This window comes from Psittacula echo (assembly GCF_963264785.1).
Source record: "Psittacula echo genome assembly, chromosome: 4".
Lineage (NCBI taxonomy): Eukaryota > Metazoa > Chordata > Aves > Psittaciformes > Psittacidae > Psittacula > Psittacula echo.
The window spans coordinates 72,551,741-72,568,892 of NC_137738.1; the positions used below are offsets into that span (position 1 = coordinate 72,551,741).

A 17,152-nucleotide genomic window follows, 5' to 3' on the forward strand; every position below is an offset into this window, starting at 1 on the left:
CTTTCTATTTCTGTGAAACAGCCATTGAATTCTAACTGCTACAAAGTTACATGGAGCTTGGCTGTTAGAGCATTAGCCTTTTTTGTGGAAATGAAGTATATGTTTCAATAATATGTTCAATAACACTGTGCAATAAGGCTTAAAAACTGCTTCATGATGTTGTAGCACGTTATCCAATTAGTTTGTTGTGTTTCCTCTTTGCAGTTACTTTAAAGAATGCTGCTGAGCTGTTGGAGTTCTCAGCAATGTACAATGCTGAACAGTTAAAACTGTCGTGCTTGCAGTTCATAGTACTTAATATGGCAGCTTTGCTTGAATCAAGGTAAGAAGGAATGCAAATGTGTTCATGTTCTAGCTGCCGAATTCAAACATGCCAAAAAGGCAAAAGGGTTGGAAGAATTCATAGGAGCAGATAAATCATATGTTAAAATGCAACTGAATGCTGCTAGTTCAAAGGGAGACTCATTTTTGACAAACAAGGAGAGAGAAACTAGTTAATATCTGTACATACTGTACCAGTTCTATAGTACAAAACCCTGTGTTACAATCTGGCATGAAGAGCCTGAATTAAAGGGATAAACCTCTCTTGAATTCAGTGGGCTTTGACATTAGACATTAATCTTGTTCAGTTTTTTTTTTTGTTTTTGAAGATGCCTAAATTGGCAAATTACTATGCAAATGGAATCTAATTTAAGTAGGTTTTTTATAGCTGCTGTATTTTGCAAAGAGGATGGGCCTACCTTCTGGTAGTTTCTTTGCTGTAGCAGTATGTGGTGAAGGCTGAATGAATTATTTACCCTTGCTTTGCACAATGATTGAGCTAGGATTTTAATCAGTTGAAAGTGTGCTCTGGTCTTCTTGATGCTTTTGGACAGGGCTTCAAGTTGCTTCCAGATTACATACCATTTTCTCAGAGCAGGCCTTATCAGAACTGATTTAACTTATTTTTTTAGAAAAGATTTAAAAAAACCCGACCCTAAAATAAAAAATACCAAAACAAAAAACCGAAGCAAAGAAAAAAAAAACCCAAAAACTATCTCTGTTATTGGTCCACTCTTCCACTCCTAGCCTTTTTGTCATGCTTCCTTTTAACTTGTAGAAACTCTTAGAGATCTGAACCAGTTCAGAATGCTAGCACTTCATTGCTATGTCACAGAACTGCTCTGCTTGTGTCATGGGTAGAGAAATTAATTCCTATTAGCAATTTTCCTCTTCACAACTTTATAAACATTTTAACTTTTGATTTTTGGAGAGAAGAATAAAAATCTAGTAATGTCTTCTTATTCAGATTTCTTTCATCCTAAGCCTGGAAAGGGCATGTAGATGTTCATACTACAATTAGGACTATATGCCTTCCAGTACCTGAAGGTAGCCTATCACTGTAGTGATAGGACAAGGGGTGATGGGTTCTAACTTAAACAGGGGAAGTTTAGGTTAGATATAAGGAAGAAGGAAGAAGTTCTTTACTGTGAGGGTGATGAGGCACTGGAACAGGTTGCCCAAAGGAGTGATAAATGCTCCATCCATGACAATGTTCAAGGCCAGGTTGGAGAGTCTTGGTGCCATGGTTTAGCGCGAGGTGTCTCTGCTCATGACAGGGGAGTTGGAACTAGATGATCTTAATGTCCTTTCCAACCCTAACTATTCTATGATTTTAGTGTAAAATCTGAAAATGTCATTACTGGGTAGCAAGACTTTTAGTCTGAGACACATAGAATTTAGTTGTGACAGTTTTGTACAAGGAGATCTGTTCATGCATGCAAGACAGTTCTGTTGAGTAATGTTTGTTGCTGTAGTGTTATTGTTTGGTATAAATATCAAGGAATCTTGTGACTGAGTTTTATAGAAGAATTCACATAGATTTTGAGTATTAGATACATGTCAGGAAGACTCGAAAGTATGCAGAAATAAGTAATATCTAGTTCATGGTAACTCGACTGTACAGGTCTGTATTAGCTGGGGCTGTAAGTAAAGGTAGGGTATCTGGAAAGGCTGTGTTTTTAATCCTCCCTTACAACAAGAGCATTGACTACTTTATATTTGTGTTCATTTTCTTTCTTCTGACTCTGTGACCACCATGAATAGGTAACAGTGCCTGTAGGTGAGACTCATCTAAAATGCTAACTTGATTAAAAAAAAAAAAAGCTGGTGAGAGTATATGTATCTATTTTTTCTTCTTTTTTTTTTTTTTTTTTTTTTTTTTTTAGGACTCTGGATGTCTTAAGTGATGAAGTTGTAAAGGATCTTTCAGACTATTACAGGAAAACTGTAAGTTGTACAACCTGAGCGTAAGCTGGTTAGGTTTAAAATAAGAAGAGAGGAGTAATAAATACAAATGTTCAGGGTCTGTAGATGACAGGCTGAATGTGGAACATCTGACTCAAAAGCTAAGGTTAGCTGCTATTGTTATCACTCATGGAGCTCATATTTCATTATTCTCTTGCCACTGCTGCAACAGTATTGTCCTTCAAGTTAATTAATAAGGCACATTAAATGTATTAATGTTCTATAATTAACAATTGCTCTCTAACAGGTTTTGCTTATGTTGTTTCATGTGACATCGGTTGCGTAGGAGGAGAAAGGAAATTGGCCTTCTTCAGTGTAGAGTTCAGGGTGATCATACACATCTTAATAGCAGTAAGAAAAAAATATGGAAGTTGAACTTTAATGAAGGGAAAGCCAAGGCACATTATAATCCAGTGTTCTTTAACTATACTGTAGTGAAAGATGAATATTTTCAAAACCTTGAATGTTTTCAAAACCTTGAATCTTTTGATTTGTTGTGTTTGGGTTTTTTTTGTCAGGGTTTACAGGCAGCTGAAACATACGCTGTCTGAATGTCACTTAAAATAGTTCTGTTTTGCTTAAAGATGTAACTTAATTTTTTAAGCTGCTTAAATAATTGACTTGATCTGTACAAGTGTTAAAATGACAGTCGGGTTGGTTCTTTTGTAAGAGGTCATATATTTGCTAACATAAAACTTAAGAGGAACTTAATGTAATGGCCTTTACAACTACAGATTCCAGCTATGGTCAGGAGAGTTATTACTCCATATCCAGATGGACCCGACATAAGTTCTTTTGAACCTGAAGATGGAGAGAACTTTGTCTTTTTAAGGGAAGAAATGAATATAGAACAAAATTCTCAGTGAGTACCGATTTTTCATCACCTTCTTAACTAGGAGAGCTGTGTATGTTATTTATCCCGCTTTGGGTGATTACTGGCTCTCTTTTTGTTCAGAATTGAAATACAAAAGAAACCAAACCCCAAGCATTGTAAGGTTGCAGTATTGATTCAGGAATGAATATAAGTATGTATTTCACAAAAAGTATTCCACAAAAAGCTTCTCAAATAAGCTTCTTGAAAGTTATTTTGATTCACGTAATTCTAAATTTTTGAAATTATGTTAAAATGAAAAATGCCTTTTATTTGATTCCACTCTTTCTAATATCATATATAGGAACATGTGACATTTTTGTAACATGACCACATACCTGCTTTATAGTTGTAGTAATCTTGGTGGCAATATTTGTGTTGGGGGGGGTGTGTGGGAAATGAGACCAACTGTGGAGTTTTCTTTTATTTCACTAATTTAGGAGAAATCAAGAGAGAAAAAAATGACATAGATGTAGTTTGCTTTATGCTGGTTGCTGCAATGCGTAGCAGGTTTAAACTGCCCTAGGTGGCAGTGCCAGCCTGTGCAGCTGCTGTATCTTCTACTGTCTCAGCAGAAATCTTTGTGTAGTGTACTAGACCAGAGACTAGATCTAGATTGGAAAGAATTTTCTGTTATCTTCTTGAAATATTCCCCAGCCCCCAAACATTAACTGAATAGTTGTGCCAGTGCATAAGCAGAGCAGAAACAGCTAGTGGTGGCTGGTGGGACCAGGTATTAATACTTGAAGTATAACTGCTGCTGCTTACTGAAAAACTTGACATTGACACTGATAGTTCTGAGGCTTAATTTCTTTGGCTTTAATCTATCTTGGGTTTTTTTTTTGTTTGTTTGTTTTTAATAGGGAAGCCCTTTTCAGAAAAGCAAAAAATAAAGCAAAGAAGAAGCCACGAAAACGGTCCAATAGTTCTGGAGGATATAATTTATCAGATATTATTCAGAGTCCAGCATCTACAGGTCAGTGGGAAAGAGGTTCCATTCAGGTATAAAGCCAGAACATAAAGTTTAATATGCAATGCAGTACAATTTCTACACTTCAGTAAGTAAATCTTGCAATGATTATTTCTGTTCTAACGAACACTACATTTGAATTTAATACTGAATTCTTAAGAATAAGTTTTGTTCGAAATGATATTTGTCATATTAAGGTTGTGCCCCAAATTCAGATTCTGTGAAAACATGACTTTTATTAAATAAGCTTAATGGACACTTTCCTATGTGGTTTTAATACATGGAACATTTCTGCTAACGTGGATTGTTTTGTTTTTTTTCTGGAATAAAAAAAATAAATTAGTCACTGTTTATTGAAAACATGGTAGAAGACCTCATTTTCAATAGAAAAGCGTCAGTCTTGCTTCCTAAAATTGTATATTATGAGGCAGAGAAAGAAAATTGGGAGTAATCTTATTCTGAAAAAAAAATATTTGATGGTCTTGTTTATACTTATTACAGCTTGGTATAGTGGACCTAGTAAACTGCTGGTTATTTTTGTATTGATCATATGGAGTGAATAACTTTCCATTTTCTTTATTTCTCTTTAAGCATTGTTTAGTCTGGGTCTCATGATTTCATGGTTCTACTTTCTCTTTTTATTTCTTAGGCTCAGTAAAACTGGATAAAACTAACTCTGTAGAATCACTTCCAGAACTCTTAACATCTGACTCTGAAGGCAGTTACGGAGGAGTGGGTAGCCCCAGAGACTTGCAGTCCCCAGACTTCACAAAAGGATTTCATCCAGAGAGGGCTGAGGTTGGATTTCCTTGCTCCTAGCAATTTATTTGTTTGTGTTTATATAGTCCATCAAAAACAGAGTTTGTGTTTTGCAGTGCTTGTGCAAGCTGTTGTCCTTAAAATGATGTAAAAAAACTTCAGTTATTATTTGTCTGATAAAGCAAATAAAACTGAGTATTCCTTATGAAATCTTCTAAGGGTAATTTATTCACATGGTACTATAGTAACTTTTATATGCTGCAGCATTCAGAAAATTTCAAACTTAAAGAGCAATTATGTAAAGTTTTGTATATTTCATTTAACATGCAAAGCAAATCTAATGTTCAGAATCCAAAAAATACCAAACCCAAAACCAAGTAAAAAACCTCCAGGAAAATCATGCTGTTCTTCATCTACTATAGTTGGACAGAAGTAACATTGAGGATAACAGCCATAGCTGGCGAAGAGAAATAAGTTTGAGAGACTTGTGTCTATGTTAAATGTTAAAACTTTAGAAGTGAACATCTCTGAGTGAATTTTCCACTCTCAAGATTTAGACTTAAATGATTCAGGGTGAAGTGTGAAGCAGACTCATCAGGCATTCACTACATTGTTGCTATTTTTGAGGTATCTTTTAAAATCTTCTTACTTACACATGAGAACATTTCTTCAACATTTTTCTGTCTTTTTTTAGATGAAGGACAAAGCATGCAATCATGGTATGAAACCTGCTCAACCTAGTAGGGATATGAAGTCATACAAGGGATCATCAGTGTTGACACAGTCTGTTCCACAGTCTATTCCCAGTGCCAGGAACAACTCTGGAAGCTCTCCCAGTTGGGTAGCAACTAGTTTCAGGTGAAGTAATAGTTGTACTGCCTACCTAACTTAGTGTTCTGCACTTGGTAGTGAATACTAATAATATTCAGGCTAAAAAGCTATCTGCTGTTCAAAAGAAGCACACATTACTTGACACATAAATTAAAGATTTTGGTAGTTTTATTAGACTGGTACATATTTTTTAATTATTATTTGTGAAAAGCAACATATATACTAACTTATTTGAAGTGCTGCCAGTCTGGATATCTAATGTCTTTTTTTAGGTCTGCTTAGTTAACACTTTATAAAATACTTGGCAGGTTTTTTTCTAGAATCAGACCATGCTTGAAGCCATTAGAAACACCATTGTACTTTGACATTTTTAAGGCATGCCTTTAGAGAATCAATGCCACAGGTTTAACTGATACAGTAAGAAAACTTTATTTGTAGCAGTATCTGCATATTAAAATGAGCAGTACTGTGACAGACGAAAGTTCTGGCTTGCCTGCTGTCTTGTCTCTAACAGTTGTCAATAAAGATTGAATAGAGAACAGTTTAAGGCTTTAGGGAATCATGTAGTGATTATTTCCCACAGTTTTATTAGGCTCTGCTGTTTTGTGGCTGATGGGCTTTGTTAATACAGGTGATACAGATGTAGAGATCAAAAGTTGCAGCTCTGAAGTAATATTGTTTGGGAACGGGAGTCTGTTAGGAATCTGTTTTGTCTCGCTTTGTATTTTTGCAAGCCTAGTCTATGCAGAGAGGGTAATACATCCCACAGCCAACTCTTTGCTTGCTCCACCTTCATCTTCTATCTTAAGAGTTCTTTTTAGATGTCTTCTGGAGGATTGCATGGAAGGGGAACAAATAAAGCCATAGGGCTTTGTTGTAATCTCACTGTGCTTTATGGGTTTCCCTTGTACTCTTTGTTCGCTTTTTCTGGTATTGGTGGTGTGATGTCTGGAAAAAGCAGGCAGCACTGTTGTGTAAAATGTTTAAAGCATTATTACCGTAGTGTATTTGCTTAAACTACTGTGGAGGAGCAGTAACAACAGGGTTTGCTATGACCTCCCAGTGGTTAATTTACTAGTTAGTCTATGGCAGTTGGGTTTATGTAGGGAGAGACAGAGGCAGTGCTGCCTATATTTTATTTCAAAGCCTGTCCTTAAATCTAATTATAACACAGCTTAGTTTACAAATGCCTTTAAGTACACAGGGTTTAATATATAGTTTTATGTAAAGCTTGGAAATGTCTGGTTTTAATTCATGTTCATTTCTGTGGAGTTTTAAAATAAGGTCATTTATGAAAAAGAAACTGATACTAAAGTCTGAGAATGTTACTGCTGTTTGTACAGAGCTCTAACTTTGCAAAGAGTGTTCTGTTTGCCATGTGAAATTATTTAATCGTATTCTTCAAAGAAAGATCTTATTCAGCCTTCATGAAAGAGTTGTAAGCAGTGCCTCTCTAATACTTAGCATGAGCAGTTGACTACTAAATAAGTACCCTGGATTTAGGTATCCAGGGTTTTTTTTTAAGTAATCATAGTTGACATCTTTTTGCTTCATAGCATAATGAGTCTTGAAAGTATTTTTATGGTGTGCTCTTAAATATGTTTATATTTATAAAAGTTTTGTCAGAAACATTCTATTTGAGGTTTGCCATAATTGAGGAAACAGAAATGAATTATACATCCGGTTACCAATCTTATGTATGATTTAGAGGATTTCAGTGAAGGCTGGAACTGTGGAATGTAAGTAAAAATTAGTGCCTTGTAAGGTAACTTCTTTATTTTTCATTTAGCCCTGCCAGCCCTCCTGCTATGGATCTAAGAACTATCATGGAAATTGAAGAAAGTATGCAGAAATGTGGAACCATGCCAAAGGCAAATTCAAGGTTGGTAAAAAACCAAAATCTATAAAAGAAGAGTGTGATAGACCAGGCTACTATGAATTTAGTTAGTGGTTCAGGCAGTTTAGAGTTTAAAAAAAGCAGGAGAAAAGTTGTCATATTTGTTTTTAAACAGCTTTGTTTACTTCAGTTCATTATGGTGTTTTTCTGTGAGCATACAAAATTTATCCCTTTATTTTAATCTTGGTAAATGCATATCTTAGCTGTTAAAATAGTAAAGAGCAAGCTGGTAAGCTAGTATCTTAAATCATTGACCTGCTCTGTTGAGCTTTCTTGTTGCTAATTAATTCTTGTCCATAGCACTTTGGAAATTACTTGTTTTGGAGACTTGATTCCTACTCTGCATATTTTCATCTATAGACATCTCTGTGAAAAATAGTTTTATGATGCTTTTCTTTCTGTTATTCTTGATATACATTGATCCTTCTTTTGGTCCCCAGCCATCCAATCCCTCCCCTCCCATATGCTCCCCTTTTGACACTCAAGACAAGGTATTTTGGTCTAGAAAGGAAGCATTTCTCAGTTTAATTTGCAAGATTAAAGGTGAGTCATCTCAAAGGAGGCTGATCTTACATCTGTCTTTTCAATATCAATTCACAGCAGAATGGCTTCTCATGGAATCAAGCTTTCTCAGAAGCAAAGGAAAATGATTGCACTGGCAGCAAAAGATAACGGATCAGTAACTAGCAGCACAGAGCCTGCTACGTTAGTAACTGCACCACCCCCACCTACAAAAGTTGCAAAACTAGGGAATGCATGGTATGTTCAAGTCAAATATCACTTTTTTTTTTTTTTTTTTTTTTGGAGTGTTTTTACTTTGAATAGTCTTGTAGAAGCATTTTCTCAAATATGGCCTAGGTTCTGCTCATTAAAAAGACTAGCATTGAGCTATATGTACATTTGGTAGTAATCTAGAAATTCAAAGGGAGCAGGGAAATGCAGTGGTTGCAGTTTAACAGTTTGAAATTTTGCTACAGTGAGTCAGAAGAGTGCATCCCATCTAGTTCTTGCCTTTGTGTGATGTGGTATTTGCAGCTGGTGTCAAAGTGAAGCATAGAAGAAGGTTGAGCACAAGCTCTGAAACTTAGTCAGGAAAAGATTATTGAAAACCATTATGAATGGTATTTTTTACTTTGTCAGAAACATAGAGAAATATTAGCACTTCCAGGGGAAAAGGGCTAGAATGACTTTGGAGTAGAGCAAAGTTGATGAGGAAGGGATTATCATCGTCTTAAATTATAGTTACGTGTCTAGGAGCTGGAGGGAGTGATAGATGCTACTGAGACTTCTTATGGTGGAAGGATGCATAACGGATTTAAAATAACTTTTAATTCTGATTACACACGATGTAAATGTTCAGGTTAGTATCACTGTATCAGATGGAAAAGTGGTTTATCATCTGTTCAATGAACTAAGTTTGCAACAATGACTGTAATGAGGTGCTAGCCCTATTTATGCTTTGTTCTTCACGTTTACAGTTGGTATTAGGTGAAAGCATAAAGACATAACTGTAAAAGTTGCAAGCTATGTAAATTTAATAAATATCTATGCACATGCTTTTAATTTGAGGTAAATATTGGGCAGTTCTCCCCTTTCTCTGTTCAAGGACTAGACTTTCATTGCAGGTTGCTTCTCTAATGGTCCCTTAGAAGAATTGTGAGTCAGTCTCCTCTCTAGAGCTTACCTGGTGTTGTCTCAGTGGGAACAAAGCTTGCTACCTACCACAGTCACTGTATTTTAAATTAAGTCTTTTTACACAATTTAGCTGTGTTAAATGCTACTGAAGTAGTTTTCCTTTTATATTGGAGAGATTTCAAAGTAAAATAGGAATCTGTCTTTCAAAGAACAGGTTTATTTTCCACAATTAGAGCTATCTCCCTCGTGTGTCTTTTGGCTGTGTTTTCTTTGATCCTTTATATGAATTGGTTGCTTTTTTCAGATATAAGAGTAGTAAGCATCTGCTGGAATCTTTGCCTTTCTGCTCTTGTGAGTTCAAAACAGACATGTAGCCTGTTAGCTGCTTAATGAGTCTATGGAGAGAAAGGAAAAAAAAAAACCTCATCACTGGCTGAGGAAAAGATAGGCTGCTTCCTGGCAGTAGTTGCTTCCTGAGAGGTGTTCTGTGTCAAAAGGTTTGGGGTAATATCTAGAACCGCTTGCTTCTTTGCTCTGTTTCATGTATCTGTTACTTCATCTTCCTTTTTTTGAATGGATGCTATTATGATCAGTATCTTGACTTTAAAAAGCCTTTAGATTTATTTGGAATGCTACATAGGTCTGCTGGTATGCAGTTATCTCAGACCATAGTAGTAACAGTAATATCCCAGAAGATAATAATGGTAAAATAGAGATGGTGTTCAAAATCAGTAATGTATTTGAAAACCTGTGAGAGCATGTTATAGTCATCCCAAAATTGTGCATAGTAATTGATTCTAAAATGGTATTCTATTTCCAGTTATGATACCAGAACAAGCTTTGCTTCTCTACTGGACACCATGCAGTACATTCAAACGTATGTTTAAAGGGCTTTACTATTTTACAGGGCTTGTCAAATCTGATATGAAATGGGGAGTTGTTTGGTGAATTCAAGGTAATGTAGCATGGCGTGTCCTTCAAGTAGTGATTCTGACAGTGACTGGTCGGGATTCCTCCAAGGGTCAGTAAAGTAGTGACAAGAAATCTTCTCTGTAGGCATCTGTATATCAGGGCTTAATTAAAACTTTAAAAAAAAGTTATATGCCATGTATTTCTAATGTCCTACTTACAAGCTATAGAGCTGTGTTGGTACAGTAAAATACTAAAATGAACTGCCTAAGATGACCTGATTTTTAAAACACCCAGCACACAGTATTTCAAGTAAATCTAAGAAAAAGTTGAAATCTTTCACTTTGATTTGTACAGACAGGACTTATGAATGTGTTGACTGAATTTGTTTTCAACCATGTACACCTAATACCAAAATTCAGGGTCTCATTTATTCCCATAGCCGCCAGAAGTTATTCTGGTACAACACTGGGCAAAGCCCATAATTTTGTCTCAAAGAAGAAATGAATTGCTTTGTGCTGAAGGATTCAGACTCTACCTGACCTCTGAACTGTAATTGACACCTCCACAATAGGAGAAACAAGGGTTGCAAGATTTGTCTTTGGAGTTCTAGTGAGTGGGTGAATTTCAGAATTCTTAACACTGATCTCAAATGCCCAAAGAACATGTTATGTGCTTTACACAGATGATACTGCAGGTCAAGCAGCAAGTTAGTTATATTTTTTTAGTGTCAGAACTGCTGTGGCCCATAGAGCTAGGTTTGTGATCATCCCCCTGTACTTGCATTGGTGAGGCCTCAGATGCTGTGTTCAATTTTGGGCCCTTCACTACATCTTCAGTGATGATATATGCGGTCTTTCATACACAAATCACATGGGCTTATTTACACGTTAATATATGTGTTGTTACAAACCCACCACCTTTCTACCCATCAGTGACTCAGTGTGGCAGCACCAGGGAAGCCATGCTCTTGTGCAGTAACTGATGGGTGACTCAAAGGGGTGTCCATGCTCATGTGGGAGAACAGCTGCAGCTGGCCAGGAGCACTGCTGATGAGGTGTACAATGGCCTGCATGAGTCAATCCTTTTCTTCAGTGACCCAGCAAAGTCACGGGCCTTTCTGTGGTCACAGTGGAGTCTTCAAAGGAACTTCCCCACACCTGCCATTCCATGGCTTAGGCTGATGTTAGTTATCACTGTTGTAGGCATTTCATGAATATTTGTGACCAGTCATCTTAAATATCATCAGTTAAATTCTTTTTTTTTGTTTTACTAGCCTTTTTCAAGCTGCAGTTCTGTATACTTGTCTCTGACAATCTTTGGATATCAACAGAAGGGGCTATGAGAACTCCTCCGCAGGATAATGTTATTCTCCAGCTTGGTTTTTCCCTTTTCCGCTTCATACACAACTTTCAGATATAGTAGAGCCTGAAGTAGGCTTTGGAAGACATGCATAGCTTACCTAGTTATCTGGGCTTCTTTAGAAGAGTTTTTCAGTGCAAGATGAATGACTCTTTAGAAGTATTTGCACTGGTTGACTGAAGCACATGAGCTAGATGCCTCTAGTTAAATTATTTATTTCTTAATACAGAAAGTAAGATATTAGAAGAAACTCTGATAAAGAAAACCATACAAAAGTTTGGGGCATAACTTCCTTGATCTGCATAGTATTCATGCTATACATCTACTTTCTGATAGATAATTCTTTACCTATTGTTATCTAATTTTAAACTACCAACTGCCTATGAACTGTTCCATGCATTTAAAAAGTGTGGGCTGATTTTTTTAATATGGTTAGATAACTGTCTCCAGAAGATATATTGTTCTCTTAAGGTTCTGATGAAACAGTTTTTAAAAGTAGCTGGGCCCTACTGTATTACACAAACCATCTTAAGTGGAAAGGCCAGGGTATGCTTCAGGAGGATAGAATCCATCTAATGTTCATATGGTCACCAAGCATGATTCTGTACATTCCTTTGCAGCATTCCACTGGCTGCTGATCTGGAAAATGCCAGTAGCTCAAGAGTTCAAGCAAAGAAACCAGTAGGAGGTATATGAATGTTTAAAATTATGCCTAGCTGCTGGAAGAGAGCATTTGTTGAATAAATTTTTAGCTGCTCTAGGCAAGCCATCAACTATTTGCCCCTCTAGTGGTGTTTTTGTATGTAAGGTAAAACGGTGCTATTCATCTGCTCTTATATTGTATTTGCAAAGTTTTATATTCCGTAAATTCACAACAGACTGTTAAGCATTTGGCAATATATTGAGCTTTCCACACATGCAATATAGTCAAAGCCATAGAACTTGTGTTCCAATGAAATAAGATACTCATCTTGGATGTGCAGTGAGCACACTTGCCAGAAGGGTGTGGGACCTTTTGGCTCTTTTTTGGTTGACTAAAAGAGAGAGTCTGTTATTCACAATGTCCTACCTTTTCCACCAAAAAGTCCGCCAGTTTCACAGTTTTTGGGGGACTGACCCTACCTTTCCTCCTTTGAAGAGAAATTGAAATTAGAAGGGGGGTGGGAGACACACTAGCAACACTTTGAGAGTATGTAATGCAAGAAGCTAGGTGTTAACTTTATTAGTTTTACATATCTAAAGGAGGGGAAGGTGGTGTTTATTCGTTTTGGTTTTTTGTTTTTAGCCTCAGGAAAGCCTATGGCTTTTCAAGAATGGAGGCATATGAAAAATATTTAAAGTGTCTGCTGAGAATTGGCAATTGTATATTTTATTGTCTAGTTTGTCAGTTTGTCCAGCTTATGCTGAAACATCAACAGTTGTTTTGGAACTTCCTTATTTGATGTTTTGCAGCTACAGCTTAAAGGAACTTTGTTGCATTCACTTTTTAAAAAAAATGTGCAAATTAGTTTTTCTAATGTTACAAATTAGATAGAAATGACAATGTATCAGGCAGTGCAAGCTGAAATACAGAGTTGTTGCTGTTAGGAAAATTTTTACCAGTTTAAGGTGAACCGTTTTAAGCCACCAGTAACTGGTTTGGATAAGTTCACAAGGTGAGAATGATGCAGGGTTGTTTTTTTGATGAGGGGCAGGGTAGCGTTTGGGTGGTTTTTAGGGGGAGTTTTGGTGTTGTGTTGCAAATGGATCTGATTGCACTACCGAATTTTCATGAAAATAAGTAGGCTACTTAAATTGTTAGTACAAAAGAAGCTTCTGTGTCAGCGGATCCCAAGGGTGCTATTTGCCTTCTTGGTATAATAGATGTGGGGAAGTTCTGGTCGAACACTTGCTTGGACTCTTGTGTGGCAGCTGGTGGCAGGAATAGGGGATGTGAGCCCCTGCATCTGGGGGTTCTCATTCTGCTTTCTGTGCCTTCTGCATTGCTTATGCAATATTAAATAAAAAAAAGGAAAAACCCAACAACAGAACCTTTCCAGATGTAAGCCTGGGTGATCTAGTAGGGGGTTCAGACACCATATATAACTTTCAGTTGCTTTTGTTGTGAGATTTCAGATACAATGTTGCAGTGTTTTAGTTGCCTTGTTTGTTGTCTTAAATTGTGAACCACATAGATAAGAGTTTGACAGTCTCTGGCTTAAGATGTTTTGCTGCTTATGCTGATGGCACAAGCAATTAGCATTGTATAGAAAGCTGGTTTTACTTCAGTAGTGTTTATAATTGATCTCATATTTCTTTGAGTAGATAATGAACAGAGCTATTCTTCCAATATGTATTTGACAATGAGTGGGACTGCTGTGCTTAGTAAAGTTAAATGTGAGCAAATGCATGAAGAATTAATTCCAAAGGCTTGATGACTAAGGAAAAGGCTAACGGTAACTACCTTGAATTCTGTACATAAAAAGGTGTTTGGATCAGAAAGTGTTCAGGATAGCTATGATGCTAAATTGCTATATTTTCATACTTGTTTACTTTTGAAAGATAATATGCAGGCTCTAATTCAGTAATACTGCAGGTTATACTTCTGGCAAGTAAAAAAAAAAAGTAAAGCATATCAGTTTTAGGAATTTGAGTGTGGATTAAGTGATTTATATCACCTCCAGCAGGTATGAGTAACTCATATCTTAAGGAAAGATCATCAGCTATACTTGACTTCCATGGTGGTAGACTAACAATATTAGAATGAAAGTACTAAAGCATTGTGTGATTTATAAGAATATAGCTTGTCTAAGACAAAGTGTCTGCGAAAATAAAACTGCTTTTTAAGAGAATGGGTTAGGTGTGGAATAGATGGAGGGATGGGTTTGGGTATTTTTCTGAGTTGTTGGTTTTCCTTCTAATGAAAATTCCATATGACGGGCTTGTTCTGTTCTCATAAGTACTTATTTTCTGATGCTTACCTATTTGACCCGAAGTGACCAATTTTGGCAAATGAGGTCTAGCAGGCATAATGATGAGTTACAAAAGCTAGGTAAGATTGTATTTTTATTTTTAGTAACTGAAAAGGCCCTCTTTGCTATATGCATCATGGAACAATATGGAGTCTTGGACACTGCAAGTATAAAAGGAGTTGGTTTTGGGGTTGGTTTTTTTAGGTCATCTTCATTACATTCTGCTTTGCCAAAGTCATTCCGTGATCTTGTAATGGAAGAAGAAAAATGCATGAATGCAAATAATTCTCCTGGTACTGGTATCAAAAGAGCTGGATATAAAGAAACTGAGGATTCATCAGCCCAAAACACTATAAGGTAAGAGCAGACTTTTCAAAATCTCTTAATCATCCATTAGGCAAGAACCACAATAACCTGTTCAAATTCTGCTGAATGGATAAAATTGTCACTTAAAAAAAAACAACCTGTGAGCATTCTTTCAATGATCGTTTTGATTTTCAGCGATTTCTATCTTTCAGTGATTGTTATTGAAATCTGATTTCAATGATTTCATAGATTTTAGGAATGGAATATTCTTATGAATAGGAAGCTGAAAGACTAAAGCAGTTTAATTCCAATGCTAATATGCTCTTGGATATTTGAAGTATTTGTGTCTGTATATATGGATAGGTGTCTGTGTATAGATGGATACAGTCATTTCAGGCTCTGGGCAAACTACATAAGTGTGTGTACATTTGTATATGTATGTATAAAAATTAAAAATTATAAACCTGTATTTTCTAACTTCTGTAGAAATTAGATATTCTTTAGCATTTGGCTATGGCATGCATGAAGCAGAGTTTGCTTAGGAATAGTTCTTTGTAACATCTGAGTAGAAAAAATCAATTTTTGCAAATGCATTTCTGGCATTTCCTGATCTGAGTTTTCTTATAAGCTGACGTAATTGTTTAGATCAAATTTTTCATGGATTAAGAGGGCTTACTGAAATACTGATGCATTGGTTATGTCTATGTATTGTAATTACTGGTCGACTGCAGTTCTAAGGACACAACTTGTTCTGAGGTGCACATTAATTATGTGTCTAGTATTAGACAATATTGATCATTGGTCCAATTGTTATAGCCATGCATGCTCTTGCTACCTCAAATAAAACCTGTTTTTGGGCTTAAAATTACTGTCTAAGCTGAGGAGAGAAATCTCAGCCATATTCCTGGAGGTCTATATGACTGACCTTCCTGCATCTGCCTGCCCACCTGCATCTCTTCCCCTGTCATCAGTAACTTTGAATGCTATGCATTTCAAATCTATTAACAATGCAGAGAGCCTGAAAATCTTACACTTTCTCAGCCACTGTCTGGAGGCAGCACAGGCCAGCTGCCCCGTGATGGCTGGGGAGCCGAGTGTCACAGGAGGCCTGGCTGGGCAGTGGCCTCCTAGCAAGAGTACAGCCCCGCTCTGCTGGAGTAAAGTGAGCAGGGCAGGCTCTGTGATGGAAACCAGGCTGAGCCAGAGTTACTGTGGGCAGACAGGTTCATTGGGATGAGGTCAAACCCGCAAGTCAAGTCAGGGTCAGGAACAGCAAGGCTGGGCTTGGGCGTAGCTGCAGTGTAGCTCAAGAAAGGCCTAAGATTGACAGACTGAGCATAAATGCAAATCCTGAGTAAAGAGGGGGAGTCCCTATGAACTTTTGCACAGCTCTGCGTTACAGTTCAACTCTGTTCATAGCAGCCTGACTCAAGTTTACACATCTGCGCTGAGGGATAAAAGTTTGCAGAGCCTGTTGGTCACAGAGAGCCCTGACACCAAAAACTCCCAGTTTTTCTTACGAAGTCGTGTTCCATCCCCCTTCAAAAGCTGCCTCCTCCATAAGGAAAAAAAAGTTCTGCTCGACCTCCCTCTTGGTTGCTCAGCTTGTATAAAAACTGGTGTTTCCCTAGGACAGAAGCAGCGTATGTCCTATTGGTAGCTAAAGAAAAAATTAGGGCAGAAATATAGGAACATTGTGTGGGACAGCGTTAGAAGAGAGAGGTAGGAGGATTTGGAGATTGTGTGTGATGGGAAGGCATTCTTCAGGAACAGAGGGATAAAGCTGAAGTTTCTGTGATGAGTGGAGATGTAGGGACGAATCTCTGGAAAACCAGGTATCATTAATTTTGTTGCTAGCAAAATAATAAAGCTTTTTGTCATATGGGAGATGGCAAGAGCTGGTGATAAGGGAATTTACGCTGGTTGCTATTATTAGCTTTGTCACACTTGCTCTGTGATCTTCATAAAGTCATTTCTTTTCCTTTTGCATTGCTCTGTCTAGTCTGTGCTGTCTGGCCAGTCTGCACACTCTCAAAGTGGATTATTTGAGCTGAATCCAGGCCTAATACTTTAGCTGTCCAAAAATGATACATTAGGCTGGTGGGAGCCTAGATGACTAGATTGACTATTATCAGTTGGAAAGGACAGCATTTCCAGAGCTATTTCAGGTTGGTTTGAATTGTGTCTGAAGATGCTTATTTCTCTCTGTTAGGTATAAAGAGCCTAGGTGACTAGTTCATCCATCTGAAAGTTAGGAGCTGAGTTTCTAGTTTGAGGTAATTTTATTCTTTGACAGTTCGTGTCATAGTAGGCTCTGATTTTTGCCTGTGGTGTTGAAGGGCTATTTCTGTGAAGATAAATTATCCAAACTCTTC

The 17,152-nt window shown here is 37.0% G+C and overlaps 1 protein-coding gene across 8 annotated transcripts in view; it reads left to right on the plus strand.

Moving 5' to 3' along the window:
- Window positions 1–17,152, plus strand: part of IBTK (inhibitor of Bruton tyrosine kinase) — a 60,363-nt gene that overhangs the window by 32,818 nt on the left and 10,393 nt on the right. For 5 of the 8 annotated variants that reach the window (XM_080616435.1, XM_080616434.1, XM_080616436.1 and 2 more), the window contains 9 exons: window positions 205–322; window positions 2,208–2,268; window positions 3,021–3,148; window positions 4,021–4,133; window positions 4,777–4,925; window positions 5,581–5,744; window positions 7,507–7,599; window positions 8,215–8,373; window positions 14,676–14,828. In XM_080616435.1, coding sequence (XP_080472561.1) covers window positions 205–322; window positions 2,208–2,268; window positions 3,021–3,148; window positions 4,021–4,133; window positions 4,777–4,925; window positions 5,581–5,744; window positions 7,507–7,599; window positions 8,215–8,373; window positions 14,676–14,828 — 1,138 coding nt within the window. Of the gene's footprint in view, window positions 1–204; window positions 323–2,207; window positions 2,269–3,020; window positions 3,149–4,020; window positions 4,134–4,776; window positions 4,926–5,580; window positions 5,745–7,506; window positions 7,600–8,214; window positions 8,374–10,156; window positions 10,205–12,140; window positions 12,198–14,675; window positions 14,829–17,152 lie in introns of those variants that run through there. The other 3 variants (XM_080616441.1, XM_080616437.1, XM_080616440.1) reach the window with 3 other exon arrangements.